The following is a 25,035-nucleotide window of genomic DNA, read 5'->3' on the forward strand; positions in this document are numbered from 1 at the left end:
GGTGAGTAGAGTTTATCTTTTACCTCAGTACCAGGGAAGTCTTGCCCTGGAAATGTGCACTGATGTGATGCCAGTTTAGGGAAAGGGAGGAAGCAGTGTGTGGAAAGAGAGACTTGAGTTGCTGTCAGTCAGTAAAAGCTCTCAGTTCTTTCTTCCCACTGTTAGCAGGATCCAACTCTTGCTCCTGTCTCTCTCCCCAGCAACTTCAGCTCCCTCACTTCACCCAGGGAATGAACTACATATTGAAGCTATAATTTTAGGGTAGAATATAATTTAGGAAGGGATTAGCAAATAAACAGCTTCATCTATAATTTATTCTTGTCAAACACTTCAATTCCCTTATTGCTATACAATGGATTTCAGCAGTCTTTCACTCTTAAGGTGTATGGATTGGTACTCTTTAAACTTACCAATAATAAGAGAGGAAATACTTTGCTTTTAAACTGTTTTTCATAAAGCTGAACTATACCAGAATCTACTGAAAAATCCTTGTGGCAGTATCACGTAGAGGAACTGAAGATAAAAGTATTAACCATAGAATGAATTTAACTGGGGATGCTGGTGACGAGCTGTTGGTAGGAGTTGATGCATTAACTCAGGTATTTAAAGAGGAGACAGCAATGCAATGTTCTTCCTTTCAGATGCCACCTGACGTAACTGTGGCAGTTAATAAAGTGCTAGCTCTGGTTAAAGGGTGGCTGTGTATGGGGGAAAAACCAAACTGTGCTGAGTTTGGGAGAAACTGCAACTACTTTCTGTTCCTTCTTTCCTTCCAAGGCAAATATGAATACAGGGATCTCTGCTCCTGCTGTAGGACAGCTGCTCCACCAGCCTGATCATAGGCCCAGGATACCTGCTGAGGTAGGCAACAGGAGACACCTCTGAGCTTTAACCCCCAGCTACTCCAAAATGAACACTAATACTTAGGCTTTGGTTACTCCTAGGCTTTGTCTTGTCTTTCGTGTGGCCCTACTGCTGGTGGCAGGACATAGGTGCTAGACAGTTTAGAGTCTGGGGCCTTTCAGTGAGACACAGGCTTTGAGCCATGCCATGCTTCATGTAGTACAGTCTCACATCTAATCCATGTCTTCATTCTAATTTGATTACTTCAGGAAGCACATTTGAGTAAGAAGGGGTTGGCTTTTATCTAGAGCAGGTTCTTTGCTGCACAGAACACCTTTCCTGCACCCAGCTTCACTTCTTGCAATAGCTCAGTACCATTTCATACAGATTTCACCTGTTTGTCAGAGGCTCAGCACCCCTTACACAGTATTCCACAGCATTACCAAGTAGCTTCTTCCATTTGAGCACCTAAACGATAGGCTTATACTTAAGCAACCACTGGGAATAAAGAGGCTCTGCAAGGCTTAGTTTGGGATATAGAAACGTGCAATAGAAAGCCAGAACCCTGAGCCAGGGCTTTGGGTCATGGAGTTGATGGGTGTTCATGCTCTGCTCTTAACTGCTCTTGCACGTAAGGCTGAAGGTACGTGAGCACACCCATACCTTGTGCAGCACTCAGACTGACTTGGCACTGTTTGTAGCATAAGGGACAGCAGAGCAGTGATGCTTCCATAGCTACAGGCTTTCTGGTTTGCTCTGAGGGACTAAAGGGCCAAAACACACACACTCCTTAGCAGGTGTGCTAAGATCCTCCTCATTCCAAGGGAGCTAGGCATTACTTGCTGCCTCTCCCCCTCAGAACAGTACCTTGGTTATATCCTGGAGCAGGAGGAGTTCAGTGAGAAGGTTTAAGGTCTAGAGATTGTACCTGTCCATGCACCGTAGTATGAACTGCCCACATGCAGTCCTGTAGATGCAAGAGTCTTCCATCTTTACACCTATGTGGAAAGAAGTTGCAGAACATAGTTGCAGCTTCCCCTGTGAGTAAAAACACAGTGAGGAACTAGCTAGCACAGTTGGTCTCCCCAGTATATACTGGACCATCCAATAAGAAAGGGAGTAAAAATGATGTCTGCTCAGCATAAGTGCCTGCTGGGCTCAGTGCTCCTCCCCTCTCCTCAAATGGCTCTGCTGCTAAGTTGTACTTAGGTGAACATAGAAAACAAATCCACTCTGATACTTGGTCAGATGTGGAAGAACCAGACACTCTTGGTCACCCCCATCATGCGAGGATGTCGTAGTAAATAGATGGTTTTTTGGTCTGGTCCCGGAACTGCTCCAGCTTCAGGCCAATCCTCAGAAGAACAGCTTCATCCCACCACTTTGCCATGACCTGGGAGAAGATGAGAGAGGCAGAGGGAGAAAGGGGTGGGGGGTGGAGGGTGGGTGTGAAATAGCATCATCACATACAGATGCTCTTGAAAGCCCTGGAAAATACATCTTTTCCCCCCAACAGCACCCAAAGGACACATGCTTTTCCCTATCAGCCTGTTAAGGATGGCATCATTGCACTGGGATAAAGGCAGCTGTGTAACTTTTTACTACAAGACGTGGACCTTTCATTTACATGAGACCCATTTCAAGAGAGAAGGGCCTAAAGAAGTTAGAGAAATAAGATAGAGTAGTGACAAATATTAGGTACTGATGCAAGGAGACAGAGAAATCTAACTCCCAGGTAGCTGAAGAGCCCCCCTGCCATTCAGGAGTGAGTTCCTCTGAGCAAATCTCTTCTCTCCCAAGTTAAAACATTTACTACCAATACCTGCCAAATCCTCAAGTGTGGAAGAGCAGGAACCTGGTCCTAGTGGTTCAGGACAAAGCCAGCTGGGGATTCTGTGACCCAGCATCCACAAAGAGCAAATACTCACCTGGAAACTGATGGGAAGCCCGGCTGCAGAATATCCAATGGGAACCACAATGCCTGGAATGCCAGTGAAGTTCGCAAGCTGCATGAACCTGGGGGAAAAGCTGTCGTCAGCATTCCTGCCTTGGGACAGCAGCAAAGTCATTTGGTTTTGGGAGCTAGGAGCTCTCTCTCCTGCACTACAGCCTGAGCTCCATCACTTTGTGCAGCTCATCTCCAGCTCTTCCCAACCTTTCATTTCCATAATGCAAGCAGCACTCTTCTTACCTCATGGACCGGACTGTGAAGGCTGAATCGTTGATCCCAGTCAAGAGGTCAGATTCGTAGATTCTTGGGGCAGTGGAAGGAACAGCTGTGGAGGAATCACAAAGTGACTGAGACTGAAAGGGACCTCAGGCAGGCATCGTGTCTGACCTTCTGTCTCAAGGAGTGTCAGCCAGAGCAGGTTCCTCAGAACCACGTCCTTTGGAACATCCCCAGGGATGGAGAGTCCACAGCTTCTCTGGGCAACCTGATCCAGTGCTTAAAGAGCAATGAACGAGTTAGACAGTGGGCAATCTCCAAGGAACAGCTCATTAAAGCCCCATGTTTGATGTACATTGGTGATGCAAACTCACACTCCTGCAATGCAATCCAGTCACTGGGATTTATGAATGAAGCAGTTAGAGTCTATTTAGAGCAACAACATTTGCATACAGAAGTAGATGTCCCATTCCTCCTGTGTAAACGTGCTGGCTCTGTGAGTACCAAGGAGTTTCTCACTACCATGGATATGGAAATAGTCTGGAAATACACAGCAGCCTTTCCAACCAGGCTGCATTTTCTTCTAAAGGCTTGAGGCACAGCAAAGTATGTGCACAAAAGTCACACTGAAGGAGGGAAAGTTAATGGAGTGACTGCTCTTAACGTGCACCACACAGCTGCTGGGGACCAGCTCTTTGGCCTGGATTGCCCATACCTGGTGTAAGGATACAGTGCACAGTGGTGAAAATGTCCTTCAGGAATTTCATGTTCCGTGTTCTCTGTCGATTTGCCTGCAAGCAGAGAGATACAGTGTGACCCTCTTGGTTCATCTGCCCACCAGAGCCTATGCCTTTGCAAAAGAAGACCTCGTTCCTGCAGTTTGGACATCATGTCCTCTGTGGTGCTTCACAGTCCAGCATGCAGAGCAGTACAGCTGCTGCTATCTTTCCACGTGTACAGGGAGGTTAAAACAAGCCTCTACCCCACTTTACAGTTTCACTAGGTGCCTCACCACGGTATGTTCCTTACCTTAATATAATCCAGAGCTGTGAACTGGGAAGCCAAGGCCAGGTTAGCCCGAGTGTCCAAATTCTGAAAGAGAAAACCTGGATCATGGCTCTGCTTGCGAGAAACTGGATGTGATGGCCAAGGAGTTCCTCTGCCTGTATCAGCAGGTGGTTTGTCACAGAAGCCTCAGTGACACTGATGTGCCACTTGTTCAACTCCTGCCACTGCTCCAAACTGCTGCCACTTACCATTTCCTGGAAGTGTTTATTGAAGTCGGGTTGCAGGAAGTCCCTTATCTCACTGAGAATGCAGATTGCGTGTGCTACTCGCACCTCCTCCATCTCGGGGAGAGACACTTCAACCACGCTGGCTCCCAAACTCTGCAGGTGCTTCACAGCTGTGTACAGGGCAGGGAAAGCACACACAGCATCTCTGAGTTCATAGAACTTCTCAGAAGGGCTGCAAATCCCTACCCCTTAGGCCACTGCAAGCATCTTCAGCGCATCATGTGGCATGCAGGCTGCTGCTGCTATTTCTCATAGGTGAAAGCCTTCAGCCTAACTAGATCTCAGTTTTCCAGCAGGGCAGGGGCTGCAGGCTGCTTCCCAGCTTACCCCACTATCCTTCAGGCATGTTCATCTCCTCCCTCTAGCCTCTCAGTTAAAGAGAAAAGGTGGACTGACTATGCTTCCCTGAGCACTTGATGTAACCTGTGTTCTATCAGCATGAAGTGATCACTTAGCATCATGAGATTCCCATTCAAACCCTCTTTTGAACCATAAAGGTAGAGGAACCCAGAGGATACTCAAGAGACCAGCTCATCAATACAGGCTCACTGAATCCTGATGGACTTTAGCAAGGCTGAACACCAAGGCTTTGGGAAAAGTGAAACTTTTGCAGTGTAAAAAGAGTCTCCTTCTTTCTCTGACCCCAACTTCTTCGGGAATACCAAAGCTTGCCTATTTTAGTGGCTTATGGTGCATCTCTCCTAAGAAAACTCTACTCATCTAGAAGCATGAGTGTCTGTGGATATAAGGAGGCTGAAGAAAATCCAGGCAAACAAAGCCTGAACACTGTGAACTCTTTTCAGCTCCGACACATAAGAGCCCAACTACTATACCAGGCATTGTACAGTCGTTCTTCCCCACCCCCAAGTACTCACCCAGGGTCAATTTTGCTTTGTCTGAAATCTGACAAAGCCACCCTAAAGGCACCATTTAGTTGATTTTAAGGAAATACCAGAGAACTGGACACATCACAAAGCCCTAGCCCTGTCTTTCCTACCGAATTGTGTTGTGGAACAAGTGCCTCCCTTAAAAGTCTCTTAGCATTAAAGCTTGCAGAGTAAGTATTCCTGAGCACAGCTCTGTCTTTATACAGAGGCTTAGCACACTGGACTGCATTCTTGCATTGTAATCTGACAAGCCCACAACTGCTGAGCTTTTTACCCCTCAGCAGTAAGGAGGGCTTCCCTGTAACAAAGCTCCTGCTGTTTGGCCAGCCAGCCCTCTGAACAGCTGCCTTTAAGGACTTCAGGCAAGATCTTTTTCATGTATGCAAGAGAAGCACCAAGTGACACCATGACATCAGGCAGAGTAAGAGACTTACAGACTTTTCCTCTTTACCTTTCTCACAGATGGACAGGACTTCTTCATCACACGCCTAAAGAGTAAGAGGAAAGAACTAAGTCGACTGCAGTAACTGCCCTCCTCTCCCTGGGGAGCACGTTCCCCAGCACTTTGGGGCTCATGGAGCTCTCCTTGTTCCTGTCTCTAGTGGTAATGAAGCACAGCCCTCCAGGACTGCCTTAGGCTGCCTGCTCCAAGAGAACTGCTTGCAGGTTATACCCTTAAGGGAAAGGAAAAGTCCTCTTTTCCAGAGGAGGGGATAGTTCTCTGCACTGGGGCACAGCCAGAAAAAGTCCTTGTTTTGCCTCCAGGGAAGAGATCTTGAGCACATTCTCACAAATGCATTACAATTGCCAGCATGCAAGCCCACTTTCCACATTGCAATGGTGAAATATTACTCAGCAGCTACAGCACCATCACCAAATGGATACTCTCATTACTTTAATGATAACAGGCAAAAGACCAGTGAATGCACCAAATTCCTTTTAACCCTCATTTTGCAAAGCAGCAGAAAGAGAGAGAACAGGCACCTTAAAAAACGTCCAGTCCACTCCCAGTTTTAAGCCTTTCAGGTCAGGAGCACACATGCCAGATAGGGTTGCTTTGGGCTGTTTTTGGCCTGCAGGGAATAGACAAAGAGTTCCTCTTTTTATCTAGGATGCCTCTAGGAAGACAGAGGACCTGGGCTCAGGGAGGGAAAGGTCTCACCTACCATATGGATAGAGCGGATCCGGCTCAGCAAGGATACTGTAAGCAATGGCTACATCTGCCACGGAGGTACACATAGGGCCTGTAAAAGAGAGATCAGTTCTAAAACTGTGACAAGGGGTAAATAGTGCCTTCCTCTCAAGGCCTTTTGTAGGCACGGATGCCCTCCCCTGTGAGAGCACCACAGAGCACAAGTCCCCTTACCTACGCTGACTGTGGAGTAGGAGAGGGGCAAGCTGCCACGAGAACTGATGCGCCCAAACGTACCTGCAGACAAAGAAATGGGCAGTTAGGGAGATGTCTCTGGTCAGATGGTGAGATGTGACCCACATGGCTCTGGTACACCCAGTAAGCAATAGTAAGCCACTTTTATGTCTGTCATTTCAAAGCCCAGTCACTCATCTTTCAGTACCCTGTTCTGCTGAGCATGATCTGCCTCATCAGTGAAACAGCAAAGAGTGAAACTGGTTTTCCCCCATAAGAAATGGTTTAGTTGAGGGGAAACGTGTAGGGACATTTTGAAATACATGCATTTAAATATGCAGAAGCAGCATCTACGATATGAAGGATGGAGAGGCAGGAGCAGGATTATCACCCCCTGGGAGATCTCACCCACTTCACCAGTGAGGCTTCACGCTTGTATCGCCTTTCTGACCAGTTACACTTTTGTCGTCATCAGTATCTTCCATCAGATGAATCAAGATTAATCAAGTTGATCACATGTGAAGGATGGAAAACCAAAGTAATGGCTGAGTATCTGGTCTCAGAGATCAGCAGAGATCCTTTGGAATGTTTAACTATTCCCAAAAGCTGGCATCTCTTCAAATGACAATCCTGCCTTGCCTCCTTCCATGCTGTAGACACTGCCCTGTGCTTTTCTTATGTCCTCTGCACATTACATTAATTCTGACTGCATTGCTACTCCTTGTAACACTGAGGTAAGAGGAATGGCTATGTCCTGGTTTCACACACACCTACTACCAGGTTTAACTTACCAGATACAAATCTGAGCAGCATCAGCCTCTCCATACAATGGGTGACAGCAAAGCGTTGTGCGTCGAGATGCTTTTCACCAGCTCACTACAGCTACCCAACTATGTTGGGAACACCTCCCATAGCAAAGGAGAAAGACTGAAGAGGGATGAGGGGGTGGAAAGAAAAGCAGCACACCGTGTTCTGTTCAGCATTTGACTCAAGTAAGTTAGGTTTCTCGGAACATCTCTTCAATAGCCAGCATTGAGAATACTTCCACTCTGCCAGTCCAACCCACATCACTCCCAGGGTGTTATACTCCAGAGCTTCTCTGGCCAAGTTTTGCTTGACAGCAGTTAATGGACTTGTTTGTGGCATTCTATCTGATACAGCAAAGAAGACACACACCCCTCCATGATTAAAGTGCTCTACCTTTCAGCCCCACCACGCCACAGAACGAAGAAGGAATCCTCACAGAGCCACCTCCATCTGTGCCAATAGCCACTGGGCAGAGACCTACAAATAAAACACACATTGGCTTGGGATCAGCAAGACATTGTGTTGCCTTGACCATTCTAGCCAAGACAGCACACGGAGCTCTCTGTTCAGCCAGGAGTTCCCTCTAAGCTTCTAAACCCCCTCATAAAAACTCAATGCCTGAGGTACTTTGGCTCAGGACCTTCCCCCCCACCACCCCTGAACTCCATTGAGGACCATCTACCTGCTGCTACAGCCGCTGCTGACCCGCTGGAGCTCCCCCCTGTGAAGTGGTTCGGCTTGTAGGGATTCCGTGGGATCTTGTGGTACCTGAAGCAGACAAAGGAGTGTTGAATCTTTTCCTAGGAAGGACCGGATGCACCACAGGGCAGGAAAAGATGCAGAAACACAGCTCAGGGATTCTGATCTCTTAGTAAAGAGATACCATTTAATCCCAGATAGTGCTATGTCCCTACAAAATAAGATGCACGAGAAAAGACTTCTGCCTCCGAGTCCAACCTCTTGTTACCATAAGCAGCCTATTCAAGAGACTCAAAGCAAGAGGAAGGATGCTGCTCCAGCTCTTCTATCTGTGACAGCACTGTGCCACAGTGCATTATACAGCTCCAAAAGGTGGAGTAGTTGTTGGCCAGCAATTCTCACAGAGAAGCAAGTCAGTCTCCCCAGCTCTGCCCTTCATCCCAGTTCCCAAAGTCTCTGGCCTGACCAAAGTCCCTGGACATCAGAAACCTGCCAGGGGATCCAGCCAAACCTCACACAGTGAGGAAATGCCCTGGCATGTTGTTAGAGCTGAGGGGGAGCCCCAGTTCCATCCAGCTGCACATGCAGGAAGCTCTACACATGGCTTATGAAGGCTGTGAGGACCACTGCTCTGGAACAGCAGTTCTCAGCTTGCCTATTGCTGGAGAAGTCACAAGAGCAAAGCAAATTCCAGTGATCCTCTTTTAGCTGGGAAATAAACCCGCTATGTTCTCCTGAGATTACTCTACCTTTTCTCACTGTTCTGGGCCTTTAGCCATGACTGTGACTGAGCATTAGGCTATTTGTTTTGTGTCCCCGCTCCTGTCTACCACTCATGCTGTAAGCATTCACACCTCCAGGCCTGTAAGGCCTGGCAAACCAAGTTCCTTACTCAGCACTTGGATCCTCTCCTTCCTCTGGTTTCAGGAGCTTTCAGGCTTCCACAGCTACTCTGAGATTTAATTCTACAATGCACAGGCTTCTCCCTGCGCAGGGTGCTTCTATTATTCTCACATGCTTGCCCTACTTTTGTACCCTGTCCTGTCAGTTCTGGACAGACTTTCAGGTCTTTCTACATCAGGGGAAAGAGAGGGGAAAGGGATTTTACCTATTAGGGTTGCATCCAGTTGTTCCAATCCCTAGTTCATGCATGTTTGAGACCCCAACAATGATAGCTCCAGCCTCTCGCAGCTTCTTGACCACAGCAGCATCTTCTGTTTCGGGCTCTTTCCCAAGATACACTGTTCCCACCCAGTGATGATAAGGTACCTTAGCAAGAAGACACGTTATTCATCCTAAACCCCTGGTAAGGTAGGCTGACACATGCACACTTCAACTCCACAATAGATCCCAGGCATTAGGACCCACAGAGGTAAGTAAAGAGCTAGGAAGCTTCACTTGTCAACCTATTCCATGTTGGTTTCTGTTAGGAAGGACATTGAACCCTTCAGTATTCGGTCCTTCTCCCATGAAGAGGGGTCCTTTTAATACCATGATCCAGAAAAGCAGAAACATGTAGATGTTCATAAAGTCTGCCTGCCCGCAGCAATGCAATTGCTGCTCCCAGTGGCTGTAGAACAGTCACTTTGGCCCCACAGCACACAGGAACTCTTACTTCCCATTCCTCTATGGACAGAGCTGCCGTTTAAGATCTGTAATGCCTGGAAGCAAGACCCTGAGCTTACAGGAATGCCAAAATAGCAGATGGACCCATTTCCAGGATATGCCAAGTGCTCTTCCTTTTGAGGCAGCAATGGAAGAATCCGTACACAAACAGGATTGCCACCCTATGGGTAGGTCCCTGCAGAGCCTACAACAGCTTGATCCACTGCCAGGAGTATTTAGTGGTAACTGGTGTTAGGCCACAAGCAAAACTCTTTGTGAGTGGGGATTTTCAAAGTAACTTCCATACTTCTGACACATCCTTTGAGTTATCCCTAAGGAGAGAGGGATGCTTTGCCAGTGGAGCAGTGTCAGTGCCTGAGAAGTATGGATAGTTACACCCACTGCTACAGATGCCTTTATACATTCCCACTTCATCATAAGGGAGACTGTTCCCACCCTCTGCTCCCTGCGGATTAAAGGGATCAGAACAAAACATACAACATGTCTGCTGTACCCGAGGCCTGTCTTCACTTGGCAAAACTTCTTAATCCTACTCATGGCAAACCCACACACCACCCCTTGTTACAAACGCATTCTCAGGCTTCTGCTGAGGAGTTGGCCTTAAAACCTGGTCCAGGTTGAGCTCCTGCAGCAGGAACTGAGAGAGCTGGACGAGGCAACTCACCACTTTGAACTCTTCTTTCACACACACTGGGATGCCATCCAGATAAGACAGGGTACATTTATTCCTGTAGCGAGCAGTGGAGGCCTCAGCCATCTGCACAGAGAAAAAGTGTGTGTTATATATCTATATATATGTATTTAGTTGAGCTGAAGGTCATCACCAGTATTGGACTAGATACCAAAAATGGCTCGCTCTGGCTGCTACTAAGCCAAAAGATAAAAGTTTCTTTCTTCTTCCACCATATGCTGATGGGAAATTACTACTTGGAAGCATCTATGCTAATGGATGCCACATAAGCACACAAGTCCCATTTTAAACATAGTTGTCCAGCAAGAAACAGATTGCTTGAACGCTACCTCCCATTGCAGGAAGGAAAGCACACTTGTTGGTAGCCCTCTACGCAAGGAGGGAGGAAAAATGTACCTATTTTTCTGGGCAATATATCAGCAGAACAGCCTCTGCCCCTTCTAACGGGGTGGCAGAGGCCCCTTTCCTACCAGAGGCAGACATTACCAGCATTATTTGCTCCGGGTCCCATTGCACTATCGCTCTGAGTGGGGGGGTGGATTTGTCGCAGTCCTCCAGCGCAGCAATGATGTTCTTTGCTACCTGGGATGGCGTCAGCTTCCCACTCCTGCAGGACAGGAGAAGGTGGGGACCTTGTTACAAGACCCCCCCAACACCACACCCAAACACAGAGTTTGTCTCTCAGGGAGCTGTCAAGCTGTAAGCAAGAACGAGATAAGAGTCTGTGTGTGGTGATGATTTCAACGCGGGTGACACCATCAAGACAGGAGACTCCCTTCCTTAAGGGGAGGATTTGCCTACACGGCATGACCCCAACCCTTAGAGTAGGGGCAGGAGCTAGGAGAGTTATCCAGGTATTCCTGAACCAAGGAATAAACAGGGAAGGACAGCTGAGAGCCTTACAGAGAGCCCTCAAGCTCCTGAAAGCCTGAGGCTATGAAGCTCCCATAAGCTAAGACCAAGAGGCCTGTCCCCTTTACAGAGAAAGGGAGAGAAGCCTGTTACAGAGAAGGGTTTCCCAGCAGCACCACCATAACCCATCTCTAACAAACAGGCACTCCCTCCTGACTAAAGGCTATGTTACACCACAAATCCATCTCTCTCTGGCCAACATGCAAGCCTCACAGCCAGGATCCACCTCTAACACCAGACCGCAGTGTTAGGTGCCTTTTTGCTCCAAGGCTGCAGCCTGCTGGCAAAGGTGGCCCTTGAGGAACAAGTTCCAAGAGGATTTACCTGAGCACCCCGCTCCTGGCACATGTCCCAGAGGCAACCAGGGGTTATTGTGCAGCCAACAGCTCACAAAACCCCAGGGTCAGGGATGTGCTTCCAGCTCTTTCCAAGCTGGACATGTTTACTGAGTAAAACCAGACAACAAGCAGCTGGGGAACCAAGGCATTCTTCAGAGCCCCACAGTATGTGCAATTCCCATCATCCAGCCTCTCCTCACGGATGTGTTTGGGCAAACAAGGTATGTAGAAATCTCTCCCAGAGCAGAGTGACAATCATCCAAGGAAAACAGCATTTAAATATCCTTGCAGGGCTTGTAAGAGTTGTGCCAGCTCTCCCAGCTGGCTTTTCTTCTGTTATTGGGAAAGGACCGCAGAGGGTGATGCTGAACAGTGGTACCTCAAGGACAATCCTAACCAAGAGATGCCTGAGAGCTCATGGAACACGAGCAGCCCACAGGAGGGGAACATGCAAGACAAGTTGTTCCCAGACCATGATTTCACTTACCGGTAGCATTCCAGGTAGTCTTTGATCCCTTTGAAGCTAAACCCAGGGGAATCAGACCTGCAATGAAAGGATTAAAGGGGCAACTGTGACCCATCAAATCCACCTCTGCTTAGACCTGTAGACTTCAGCATCAGTCCAATGCAGGTTTGGGCATCCCTCACTGACAGTGAAGCTGCTGGGCACCTTTTGGACCACTAGCCTATGTATTTCAGCTCCCATTCTGTCAGCCTCCTTGCACCGGTGCCAGACACCAGGTACACTAAGGGTGCCACAGAACTAAGGGGTCAGTCTTGCTGACACGTTCTGGTTGCTTCATACTTCTACTGCAATACAGCAGTCATTAAACTGTTTGAAATCTGAGGTTTACGTTTGCTACTCACCCCTGCAACACTGCGGGATAGCTAGGAGATAGTGGTAAACCTACTTCCAGGATCTCTGTCCTTAGACTGATCCCAAAATAGCCAGCAGCACACACAGTGTATGGTGTGGGAGGAGGAAAAGGCACTATGCAGCACACAGAAAGATACACATCAGCAAACTGCTTATAAACTAAGTTGATGGCTCTAGCACATAAATAGACCATTTCTCATCACCACAGGATAAACATAAGAGCTAGCTGCAATTACTATTCCTGTGATGGCCCCACGTCATCATGCAGACCAGAAGCCATGTCCTGGAACAGGACAGTGTACAGCACCATAATGTGCTATGCAGGGAAGAGGAAAGGCTCTCTGTAATACTCAATATATCACTGGTGGAGCTGGGGACACAAGAACCAGAAGGCTGCACTCACCCTAACTAAAGCCTGTAGGAAATACATCCCTCCCTCTAAGGCAAAGGAGCTGAAAGCTTAAGAACTCAAGCAGGGAGCAAGATTAGTCCTGCTAAAAGCTGAGATACACACAGAGAACCCACCCTCTGAGATGCTGCTGAAGTGGAGCTCAGGCATTTTCAGTAACTACTGGATAGGCCCACAGCCAACAACCAAAACCAAATGGGGAGAGCGCTAGTAGCAGCCCAGCTGCTCCCATCTCACCATCAGACCTCAGCGAGACATGCAAGCCTGAGTGATGGCTGGAATCTAGTGGGATCCAATCAAGCCCAGGCTGCAATCAAGAAGCTGAACTGGCTTTTACCCAAGCAACCTAAACCTGAAAGCAAACCTTATGTGGATGGTTTTCTTCCTCGTTCCTCCTCTCCTCCAAGCAAACCCTGTGTTCTCTTTGAGATTCCTTGCAGGCAAGAAACAGCACACCTGCAAACTCATGTGAAAGGATGTAGCCACTAAGTGTATCTGCTCTGATAGTGCAACCAGAGCCCTGGCAAGGGCAGAATTCCATCTCTCCCCAATAAGGAGACTCCCTGAAGCTTGTCGAAACTTCACATTTCTTGTAAGAACCAGTGATGTGTAAGTTACACAAGGAAAGACGACTGACAGCACTATCTGCTTTGTAAAGCAGCTGGGTGAGTAAGATTTTAATCCAGATTACTGCCAACAACAGCTTCCCACTTAAACAGTGCCAACACGTGCGTTCTTCCACTCCACCTTCACACATCACACACTGACCTTGCATCTAGCAGCTGCTTGATAATATCTGAAGTGCTTTTAGCCTCAGACTTGTCTTCTGTGATGTCCGCAGCAACCTCCGGGATAAACGTGGGATCTTCATGGATGTCAAGTGAACGCATGAGTGATAAGTTTTCCAGCCTGGAAGAGAGTTACTGGTAGTTTGCAAGCTCTCCCACGACTAATTTTCCAGCCTGTTCAAAGGGAACCTTACCCAAGAACATTATGTCTTAGCAGCCTGCTCTCCCAGCAGGGAGTTGCAACAGTTGAAGATAATCTCTTGCACCTTTCTTTCCCAAAGGCAGCACCACATTTGTTTTTGCTTGCTTAACAAAGCCTCCTACCTCTTGACATAAAGCCAGCAGCCTCCATAAACTCCAGCTGGGAAAGAAACAGTGAAAGGTTTCAATTTGCTTTCACCACATGTACCACCCAGAGACCAATAAAGACAGGAATGGAGAGGAAAAGCAAAGGAGAAAGGAGTGTAAGTCATACATTCAAGCACTAATCCTGCTAAACTTAGCACCTCTTCAGACTTTTTCATTACCTGCTTCAACATAGTTTGTTTGCAAACAATACAACAGGGATTGCAGCACAAGGAACATGCAAAGACCCTGTCTGTTGGTTGATACAGGGCGAGTGGTGGATATTGTCTACCTGGATTTCTCTTGCAAGGCTGTTATACAGTTTCTCACAGTCCAGACAAGTGGTGTGTGTAAGGGATGAGGAATTGGCTGACAGGCTGCACCCACAGGGTGGTGGTAAATAGCTCCTTTTCAAACTGAGGACCTGTCACCAGTGGGGTCCCCCAGGGATCAACACTGTGCCTAATTCTGTTCATTATCATCATAAATGACCTGGAAGATGGGATCAAGTGTTCCCTGACCAAATTGGCTGATGATACCAAACCAAGTGGGGAAGTGGACACTCTGGAAGGGAGAGCCACCCTGCAGGAAGACCTGGGTAGGCTGGAAGAGTGGGCTCACAAGAACCTTGTGGAGTTCAACAAGGACAATGTAAGGTCTTGCACCTGGGTAAGCACAACCCAAGAGTGCAGCACAGGCTGGGATCTGCCCATGTGGGGAGCAGCTCTGTGCAAAAGGACCTGGGGGTCCTGGTGGACACAAACTCAATAGGAGCAAGCAGTGTGCTGCTGCAGCAAAGAAAACCAACAGGATGCCGGGTTACATCAACAAGGGCATCACCAGCAGGCATAAAGAAGCCATTATCCCGCTCTACTCTGCGCTTGTCAGGCCATACATGGAATACTGTGTTCAGCTTTGGTCCCCACTATACAAAAAAGATGTGGACAGGCTGGAGAGGGTCCAGTGAAGGGCCGAAAGATCCTCAAAGGACTGGGAAGCCACATGAGGAAAGGCTGAGAACTGGGTTTGTTCAGCCCAGAGAAAAGAGGGTTTAAGGGTGACCTTATCACCATGTTCCAGTATTTAACGGGGGGCCACAAAGAAGATGGAGACTCCCTTTTTACAAGGAGTCACATGGAAAGACAAGGGGTGATAGGTACAAGTTACTCCTGGGGAGATTCCAGAAGGACACTAGAGGAAAATATTTCCCACTGAGAACAATCAGCCATTGGGATAACCTCCCCAGGGAAGTGGTGGGATACCCAACCACTTTTAAGATTCAGCTGGACAAGGTGCTGGGACATCGTGTCTAGGTCATGCTTTGCCTAGAAAACTTGGACCAGGTGACCCCTAAGGTCCCTTCCAACCTGGTATTGTAGGATTCTATGTCAAAGAACGATCTGCTGTATAATATGGGTTTGACTGACCCAATGTCCTGGGTTCAGCTGTAGCAGTCATTTTTCTCCTTCTTAGTAGCTGGTGCAGTGCTGTGTGTTTGACTTTAGTCTGGGAACAACGCTGATAACACCGATGTTTCCAGTTGTTGCTAAGTAATGTTTATTCCAACCAAGGACTTTCTCAGTCTCATGCTTTGCCAGGGAGGAGGGGAAGCCGGGAGGAAACAGAGCCAGGACACCTGACCCAAACTAGCCAAAGGGGTATTCCATACCACAGCACGTCATGCCCAGTATATAAACCGGGGGGAGTTACCCGGAAGGCCCAGATCACTGCTCGGGTCGGGCTGGGTATCGGTCGGCAGGTGGTGAGCAATTGTATCCTCTCCCCTTGTTATTTCCCTTATCATTATTGTTATTGCTGGTAGCAGTAGTGGTTTTGTATTATACCTTAGTTACTGGACTGCTCTTATCTCAACCCCTGGGAGCTACATTCTTCCGATTCTCCTCCCCATCCCCCCGGGACCGGGGGGAGGAAGAAGGAGGGGAGTGAGCGAGCGGCTGCGTGGTTCTGAGTTACCGGCTGGGCTCAAACCACGACAGTTCTTTGTGGCACCCAACGTGGGACACGAAGGGTTGAGATAACGACCAGAGCGTGTCTAATCATATTTGTGATAAGCATTCATTGTTTCAGATTAACAGTCACTCATCACAATACTGATTTATTGGCTCTCAGAGTTGTTGCGCTCGATCTCAGAGTTTCAGCATGTCGTAACTTACTTACAGCCACTATTTGCTGTTAATGTTTATCAGCTGGGGGGCCTGGGCTAAGGTTCTTGTTTCACTGTACTTCATGGTAATGACTTGTAATACAATAGACTCATTGATCATGAAATGTGTTCCCAGCGTGGCCATCACCTCTATACTTTGGGAGGTATAGAATGAAATTTTCTAGCAATTACATATCTTTCTTTTTGTCCTCGGGGGGTCAACCTACAAAGGAGGCATTCCCTTACACCCCCCGCTCCCCCACCAGGCTATTTACAGCAGCATTTGAGAGTTCTGAAGGTTCTGGATGGCCTTTGAATACCCTTGAGACCTGCCTGTTGATTGTGCTGGAGATCAGCATGTTGGCAAACATACAGAGTGCGTTTTACCCACGGCCATCCCGCCCTGGGAACACCCTATTTTGTCTGATCCCAAAAGTTAAGCAGTATTGGGTTCAAATCTGGTCTAGGGTTAGACGATGATATAGGAGGACCACCAAGAGGCTGGACAGTCATGAGTGGCAGGGTGTGTGGGATAGTATGGGCAAGTATCTAGGACAGCGGGCCCCTCCAGTGCTTTGGAACTTCACCACTGAACAAGCGCAACATCCAGAAGAACTAGTAAAACACTTAAACGAGGTGTGCTGTCGTCCTGGTTATACCAGAGAGGGACAAATCATGGCAACGTGCTGGGGCTTGGCCTACGCCTACAGAGCCCTGCTCAACACTATCCAGCACCTTCAAAGGGAAAACGTCTCCGGATCTGATGGCAAAGCAACAGACAACGCGGCTACTCCAACTACAAGCACAGCAGCTACACCAACCCCAGTGACAAGCACAGCAGCTACTCAAACCACAACAAGGCTCTTAAGCCTTGAAGACAATATTATGCTACGCCTACATTGTTGCAGCAAAGGAATTAAGATAAAGCACTACTAAAATACCAAATGGAAACCTAACTGACCTTTTAGCTAGCAATCGGAATGCAAAAGCTTAAGCTTTCATCTTGTTTCCAAACAGTAAATCTTATCTTTTGAGAAAATGCTGCCAATTTAGTACTGTTGAACTTTGGAATACAGTCATCCAGCTGGCCTTGGACATTGCTGAACACGAAACATGGCCTGTACTTTATTTCTATACTGCCTCATGGATGGTGGCAAATGCCCTGTGTTGGTGGTTGCAGCAATGGAAGCAGAGCAACTGGCAGCGCAGAGGCAAACCCATCTGGGCTGCTGCCCTGTCGCAAGATATCGCTGCTCGGGTGCAGAACCTGGTGGTGAAGGTACGCCACGTAGATGCTCATGTACCCAAGAGTCGGGCCACTGAGGAACACCAGAATAACCAGCAAGTGGATAAAGCTGCTCAGATTGAAGTGGCTCAGATGGACTTGGATTGGCAACATAAGGGTGAATTATTTTTAGCCCGGTGGGCCCATGACACCTCAGGCCATCAAGGCAGAGATGCAACATCTAGATGGGCTCGTGATCGAGGGGTGGACTTAACGATGGACACTATTGCCCAGGTTATTCACGAATGTGAAACGTGCTGCAATTAAGCAAGCCAAGCGGTTAAAGCCTCTCTGGTATGGAGGACGATGGCTGAAGTACAAGTATGGGGAGGCCTGGCAGATTGACTATATCACACTCCCACCAACCCGCCAGGGCAAGCGCCACGTGCTTACCATGGTGGAAGCAACCACCGGCTGGCTGGAAACATATGCTGTGTCCCATGCCACTGCCCGGAACACTATCCTGGGCCTTGAGAAACAAGTCTTGTGGCGACACGGCACCCCAGAGAGAATTGAGTCAGACAATGGGACTCATTTCCGGAACAACCTCATAGACACTTGGGCCAAAGAGCATGGCATTGAGTGGGTATATCACATCCCCTACCATGCACCAGCCTCTGGGAAAATCGAATGGTACAATGGGCTGTTAAAAACTACACTGAGAGCAATGGGTGGTGGGACTTTCAAACACTGGGATACACATTTACCAAAAGCCACTTGGTTGGTCAACACCAGGGGATCTGCCAACAGGGCTGGCCCAGCCCAATCAGAACTTTTATGTACCGTAAAGGGGGATAAAGTTCCTGTGGTGCACATAAAGAATTTGTTGGGGAAGACAGTCTGGGTTATTCCTGCTTCAGGTAAAGGCAAACCCACTCGTGGAGTTGCTTTTGCTCAGGGACCTGGATATACCTGGTGAGTAATGTGGGAAGATGGGGAAGTCCAATGTGTACCTCAAGGGGATTTAATTTGGGGGGAAAACAGCCAATGAATTCAACTGTACGCTGTTGCCTGCTCTATAACACTTTTATAGCCCACCAGCTAGATATCCTCAGGTCGCCAGCAACTGCCCCTGACTTCCCTCTGATCATCACCTCAACAAAGAATGAATTTTGGTGAAACCAGACAAGCTCAGCAGTGACCAGAAGAGTTTGGCGGTGCCATCAGCAGGCAACAACCCAACACTACACACTGTCCCTCTTGCCCTGAAAGACTGTTACAAGAGATGAAGACCAACATCATGGACTGGATGAATTCAGCAACTTTATAGGGATTGGTCCATGGACTAAGGAATGATATCTCTCTCTTGGTGTGTGAATGTGGGTGTGTGTATATATATATATGAGACAAAAGCGATGGTATATTGAAAAATGTGGGATCTGAGCATGACGTGAATGGTATGGAATTAGGTGTGGATACTGTCCTGGGTTCAGCAGTAGCAGCCATTTTTCTCCTGCTTAGTAGCTGGTGCAGTGCTGTGTTTTTTAACTTTCAGCCTGGGAACAACGCTGATAACACCGATGTTTTCAGTTGTTGCTAAGTAATGTTTATTCCAACCAAGGACTTTCTCAGCCTCATGCTCTGCCAGGGAGGAGGGGAAGCCGGGAGGGAGCAGAGACAGGACACCTGACCCAAACTAGCCAAAGGGGTATTCCATACCACAGCACGTCATGCCCAGTATAGAAACTGGGGGGAGTTACCCGGAAGGCCCAGATCACTGCTCGGGTCGGGCTGGGTATCGGTCGGCGGGTGATGAGCAATTGTATCCCCTCCCCTTGTTATTTCCCTTATCATTATTGTTATTGCTGGTAGCAGTAGTGGTTTTGTATTATACCTTAGTTACAGGACTGTTCTTATCCCAACCCATGGGAGTTACATTCTTCTGATTCTCCCCCCTATCCCTCTGGGATCAGGGGGAGGAAGAAGGGGGGGAGTGAGCGAGCGGCTGCGTGGTTCTGAGTTACCGGCTGGGCCTAAACCACGACACCCAAAAAACCCATGTCTCAAGTGAAAATTCAGGGGTACTAATTGTCTGTAATACAGACAATACCTCAGTGTCCTGGGATCCGCACAGATGACCCATTAAATGACAGGCAAACTACGCGAGCCAAGTAAGAGGTTCCTGACACCTCTTACCTCAGTGGCTCTCAGCGCAACATACACTTGAAATCACAGCTTCTGAACAAGAAATGTAGCAAACAACATCTAGGAAATCACCTTGCTCACTCTCCAATAATTTCTGCAGCTCCCCTCTTAGAAAAGGTCTTTTCAGATAAGCCGTAAGTGGTGTGCAATGCAAGAAAAAGAAGCTTGGAGGGGGAGAAAACTCCCCACTCTTACCTTAGCATAAGTGGCAGTAAGCAGATCTGTCCAAAAGCCTAGAAGAAAGTAAGCAGAAACATTGGTTTGCAGTAACTTTGACCTGAACACCTTCCTCACTAGACAAAGAATGCTCAATAGCTGCAGTCTTGGAGCACCCTAGAGAACATGCAATGCTATGTAGTAAAAGAACAGCACAAATACTTGTGTTTCAGGCCGCAAAATAAGCCCAAAATGCTTTCCCCCCACCTCTCACATTTATATCATTACAAAGAGCGCATTCTTCTGGCTCTCCTGCCTTTGTCTTTCCCTTACTCAGCCTGCAGCTGCAGGCTGCAACACTGTTAAGAGGCATATACATAGCTCCTTTCCATTACTGTCTTCATGTTCCACAGCTTATGCAAACATTGGATAAGGTAGAAGATTGTTATCATCATCTTCATCATCCCACTGTTAAGATCTTCCCTGTCGCTCAACCAGCTCCTGCAGTAAACTGAGCCAGCTTGGAAAAGCATGGGAAATGCAGAGACTCCATAGCAGCAGATGGTGAAAACACTCTTTGGATACCTTGGTTCCCAGTGTAGCAATACCATCAGTCCCAAAGCAAGCAGCCTTGTTCGTTCTGACCTGTCTTAACAGCTCAACAATGGACTTCCAAAACATGTTAAGGGATGCACAAATACAGTACAAGTCTGAAGCAAGGCTCACACCTCTAGATCCATGAAATGATATGTTGCCTCACACATTACAGAAGAATAACAGTCTCTTTTCTAATCTACATCTAATCCAATTAGATGTAGATTAGAAAATCTACAACGTAATCCTGTAGGAGATTGAGAATCAAGTGCCTCCCCTCCAAAGGAGGTGTTAGGAAACAAGCATCAGAAGTGGCCACAAAGCAAAGGATAAGAAGGTATTCTGGTTGTTATATCCTGGAGGAAAGCCACTTGGCAAGGTGTTCTCATGAATAAACACAGCCCATTGCTAGCCTTTACTCCAAGCCCAACCAGCTGCCAAGATCTGTAACAGGTCACACTGCTGAAATGAGACTTTGTGCCTAACCTTGACACCAGCTCAAGAGGAAAGGCAAAGCAGCACCAACAAAGTCCACCTGCTTTCAGGCAGATGATGCTGCCACATGCTCACTACCAAGGGGATGCAGGCTTTTCTCCCCCCAGCACCTTGTCATACAGCAGTCACATCTCCACAGCACCAGCCACTGAAGGAATCAACCCATAGGCTCACAGGCACACCAAATCCCACCCGAGGGGAGCAATGGGTACAGCTGCCTTCAGCACCAAATCCCACCCGAGGGGGGCAATGGGGATAGTTGCCTTCACTGCCTTCCTGAACACCCGACTCCAAGGGCTGAAGCACCTGAACCCTTTCACCTCCGGGGAAGGCTGGTGGTGTCTGTACGAGGATGCCGGATTTGGGCTCCCAATGCCCGAAGACGCTCATGACACCCTCCCCCTGAGGGTGTCTCTCCCCATCACACCCCTCCCTACGATCTCTCACCAAACGCGGGTTTTACCTCCCCACCGAGCCCCGCTCCCGCCGCAACCCAACGGCCTCGGCCCCGTCCTGCTTCCCCCGAGCAACCTCGCGTTTCCCCGCCTCGTCCTGCCGGCCCCTCGCCCGCACTCACCGTGTTGGCCACGTGGACGAAGAGGCGCAGCCCGTTACCGCACAGCCGCGGGGCCCACTGCGGAGAGGAGGCGAGAGGTGAGCGCCGGGCCCCGCGCCCCGCTCCCTCCCTCGGTCCCTCCCTCCTTCCCCGGCGCTCACGGAGCTCCGCGGCGGGCTGCGGCCCCGCGCCTCGGCTCGGCCCGGCTCCCGGCGGTGTATGGCGGCCGCCGCGCTGCCCGTGTACCGCCGCACGCAGCACAGGTACACGGCGGCGGCTGGTAGCACCGACACGAGGAATAGCAACAGCAGCGCCATCACCGTCCTTCCACCGACCTCGGCGGCAGCAACGAGCCTTCAGCTACCGGGGTGGTGCCGGGCTTGGCCCCGCCTTACGGCCCGCCCGGAGCTGTGGTGGCAGCTTCTGGGCGTGGAATGATTAGAGGTGTGAATACAAGCGCGTGTAAAAGTGAGCCACAGCTGCGGCAGGGAATGGTGGTGTCCACGTCAAGGTGCGGAGCTTCCCCGACGGCTTCAGGCAGGCTCGGCTGGGTGGTGGGGTGGGTGCTTGGCTCCCTCGGCATTGCTTTTACTCCTCCAGCCGCAGACAGCTCTGTGCTCCTGCATACCATCCACAGAGCGATGCTCAGTGGCCTCTAGGTGGGTTGATGTTGGGTGTGAATCACAGACATAGAATCAGCTGTGTTGGAAAAGAGCTTTAAGATCATCAAGTCCAACCGTTGCCCAGCACTGCCAAGGCCACCACTAACCCAGGGCGCTGAGGGCCTCGACTACACGGTGTGTGAACACTTGCAGGGACGGTGACTCCAGCACTGCCCTGGGCAGCCTGTTCCAATGCCTGAGCACCCTCTGGGGAAGGAATTGTTCCTCATCTCCATCTAAACCTCCCCTGGTGCAGCTTGAGGCCGTTTCCTCTTGTCCCATCCCTTGTTCCTTGGGAGCAGAGAGCAGCCCCCTCCTGGCTCCATCCTCCTGTCAGGCAGTTGTAGAGAGCGATCAGGTCCCCCCTGAGCCTTCTCTTCTCCAGACTAAACCCCCCCAGGTCCCTCAGCTGTTCCTCATCACACTTGTGCTCCAGGCCCTGCACCAGCTCCGTTGCCCTAATGTTCTAAAGTACTTTCCACTGCCTAACGTGTGTTCCCATGGGTGGGGAGCGCCCAGGCTGTCTGTCCTGCTTGCATGTCTTCCTTAGCTCTGGGGAGCCCTTTTTTCAGCCCCTGTGCTACTTGGGGTTTGTGTTTCCTGCAGGCTGGTGAGTTACTTCATGTGCTCAGCGTGCACATTTCCCCTGGGGAAGAGCAGGCAGCAGTGGCACAGTGTTATTAACAATACTCAGCACTGGAGTCCCGGTACGAGGAAACTTCTTGAGAACTCCTACTTGTTTTGTGGGAGTTTTTTGACATATTGTGCCCCATAATAAGCGTTGCAATGGTGGTAGTAGCCACAGTGACCTGCAGTTGAGGTCTGTCTTAGCTAAAGTGCAGGAAAACTGGAAGATATCTTGTTGAGAAATGATTACTATATGATACTAGATTGGTACAAACATTTCCAGTAGCCTAAAGCATGTTCCTGGCTCTAATACTTACACATATTAAAAAGTGGCTGGAGGTGAAAATCAAGGTGTCTTTTAGGAATGCGAAGTAGCAGTTTAATGAGCAGATTAGGTTCCTTATACAGACCTTTGTAATGACTCAGGGCATTTTTGTGTCTACAAGTTGCTGAATATGGTTTAATTTAATGGATTTGCTGTAACACCAATGCCTGGTCTCCAGGAAGGTAAACTAACTTTCCTTCCAGGAAAACTGGTGTGCTTTTCCTGGAAGGCAGATGCTTGGGAAGGCTTGTTCTGGGCAGGACCCATGTCTGGTGGCTTCGAGGGGTAAATGTGTATAGAGTGTATTGGTTGGACAGAGCCTTGGGCGACATGGTCTAGTCTAAGGTGACCCTGCCCATGGCAGGGGGTTGGAACTCGATGATCTCAAGGTCCTTTCCAACCCAAACCAGTCTGTGATTCTATGATGACTGTGTAAATGTAACAAATTTCTTTTATTCCCAGGCATTAAGCTTTGTCCCTACCAAATAGAAGGTGTAAACTGGCTGATGCAACCCTATGAAGTCCAGCGTGGCTGTATCAGGATATACAGGTATGTATATGAAGTCCAGCGTGGCTGTATCAGGATATACAGGTATGTATATGAAGTCCAGCATGGTATGTATCAGGATATACAGCCATGCTGGACTTCATAGGGTTACACCAGCTGGTTCAGCTGGTTTTATTCAAGGGCTCTTAAATAACAAACTGGTAATTTTAGAAAGTGATATATGGTAGATCTTCTTTTTGTGGCTGTGGGAGGAAAGGTCTTTAGAAAGGGCTCCAGATATCAAGGTCATGTTTTGAGATCTAGGCTTTTTTGTCACTGATGGTGGATCTTATGTGATATTCTATTGACTCTGGTTTGTGCTCAGGAACCTATGGGAACTGGCTACAAAGCTCAACAAGGAGACAGTTTCTGTAGGTTCAGGCTATTGGGTGGAATCCTTTCCTCAATATCAAAAAAATTCTTTTCCTTGCCTTCTTTCTTTATTTGACAAAAAAAAAAAAGTAAAGAACAAAGAGAGATTTCTGATACTTTGTTCTCTGTTCTGAGCAATTGAAAGGAGGAACTGGAGAGGTAAGTTTCAAAAGTTGTCTGGCTCATCATGTTCTTGCGCAGCAAGTTACAAAGCTGTTCTTCACATGTGCCCACTCCAACAGTTTTCTTCCTTTCAAAAGAAAAACAAGTAAAAGGGGAAGCTACTAAACTAACAAATCAATGAAACTATGCATAGTTTCATAAGTCTTTACAATGCTGTGGTATACATGAATTCATCCAACTTAGAGTATTGGCTGACTTTCAGTCCAAATGCCCCCCACTAGCTCATTGCTTTTTATTGATTTGTAACTCTCCGTGCTCAGCCTTTCATAGGTAAAACCTGCTGAAGACAGCCAGGATTCTGTATGCTGAAAGGTAAGAACCAAGTTGAATAGGACCTTTTTTGGCATGCTCACATATGCGTGCAAACCTGCTGCTCTTCAAATATTTCCCTATCTCCTCCTGCTGGGAGCTGTGTGACTTGTGCTGGCCGCTCTGAACCTACATCTGTTTCCACATTCCACAAGCAGGAATGGGTAGCAGTGATAACCCTTGTCCCAGATATGATACTGCTGGTGCAATGCCAGAGAAGAGGTAAAAAATAAGGTTACAACAGGTCGTGGTTACAATAGCTGTCATTACTTTCCTCAGGTAGTAAGTGGCTTCGTTCCACTCTGCTCCATTTCACCATAGTTTGCAAGCAGCCAAAAAGATGCTTTGTTTCTTAACTGGTGTATTTACTTCTGTTGTAAATCACGATTCATTTTCCTTCATTGTAGATTTGCCTGAAAGATGCAGCATTTCTAAAACTGTGAGTCTGGTTTTCATTTCTTCAAATTGAATTCTGCACCTCTGTCAGTGATTTCTTAAGCATATGTTTTATATGTGTGAGGTCTCATGCTTGTTTCACCAGAGACAAGGATGTTCTTTGCTTGTG

At 48.3% G+C, this 25,035-nt stretch overlaps 1 protein-coding gene across 1 annotated transcript; it reads right to left on the minus strand.

Annotated features, from left to right (window-relative positions):
* Positions 1-294: 294 nt before the first annotated feature.
* Positions 295-21,833, minus strand: LOC115601559 (fatty acid amide hydrolase-like). Its single transcript, XM_030471735.1, has 20 exons — positions 21,607-21,833; positions 21,467-21,523; positions 19,840-19,877; positions 13,686-13,826; positions 12,119-12,175; positions 10,868-10,988; positions 10,355-10,447; positions 9,173-9,333; positions 8,048-8,133; positions 7,759-7,842; positions 6,559-6,621; positions 6,359-6,436; positions 6,177-6,265; positions 5,644-5,680; positions 4,267-4,415; positions 4,040-4,102; positions 3,726-3,801; positions 3,035-3,119; positions 2,772-2,859; positions 295-2,236 (listed from the first exon to the last, which is right to left on the minus strand). Exons 1-20 carry the CDS (start codon positions 21,760-21,762, stop codon positions 2,126-2,128), a joined length of 1,833 nt encoding a protein of 610 aa, XP_030327595.1. The 5' UTR covers positions 21,763-21,833; the 3' UTR covers positions 295-2,125.
* Positions 21,834-25,035: the final 3,202 nt, after the last annotated feature.

This window comes from Strigops habroptila, chromosome 2 (genome assembly GCF_004027225.2).
Source record: "Strigops habroptila isolate Jane chromosome 2, bStrHab1.2.pri, whole genome shotgun sequence".
Classification (NCBI taxonomy): Eukaryota; Metazoa; Chordata; class Aves; order Psittaciformes; family Psittacidae; genus Strigops; species Strigops habroptila.

Bases quoted from the DNA above. Each gene is read 5' to 3' on its own strand.
- LOC115601559 (XM_030471735.1), bottom strand. From the start codon at position 21,762: ATGGCGCTGCTGTTGCTATTCCTCGTGTCGGTGCTACCAGCCGCCGCC. The intron at 7,843-8,047 runs GTAGATGGTCCT...TTTTATTTGTAG, and splicing joins AGCAGCGGCTGTAGCAGCAG to GTCTCTGCCCAGTGGCTATT. The intron at 4,416-5,643 runs GTAAAGAGGAAA...CCCTGTACACAG, and splicing joins CCTGTCCATCTGTGAGAAAG to CTGTGAAGCACCTGCAGAGT.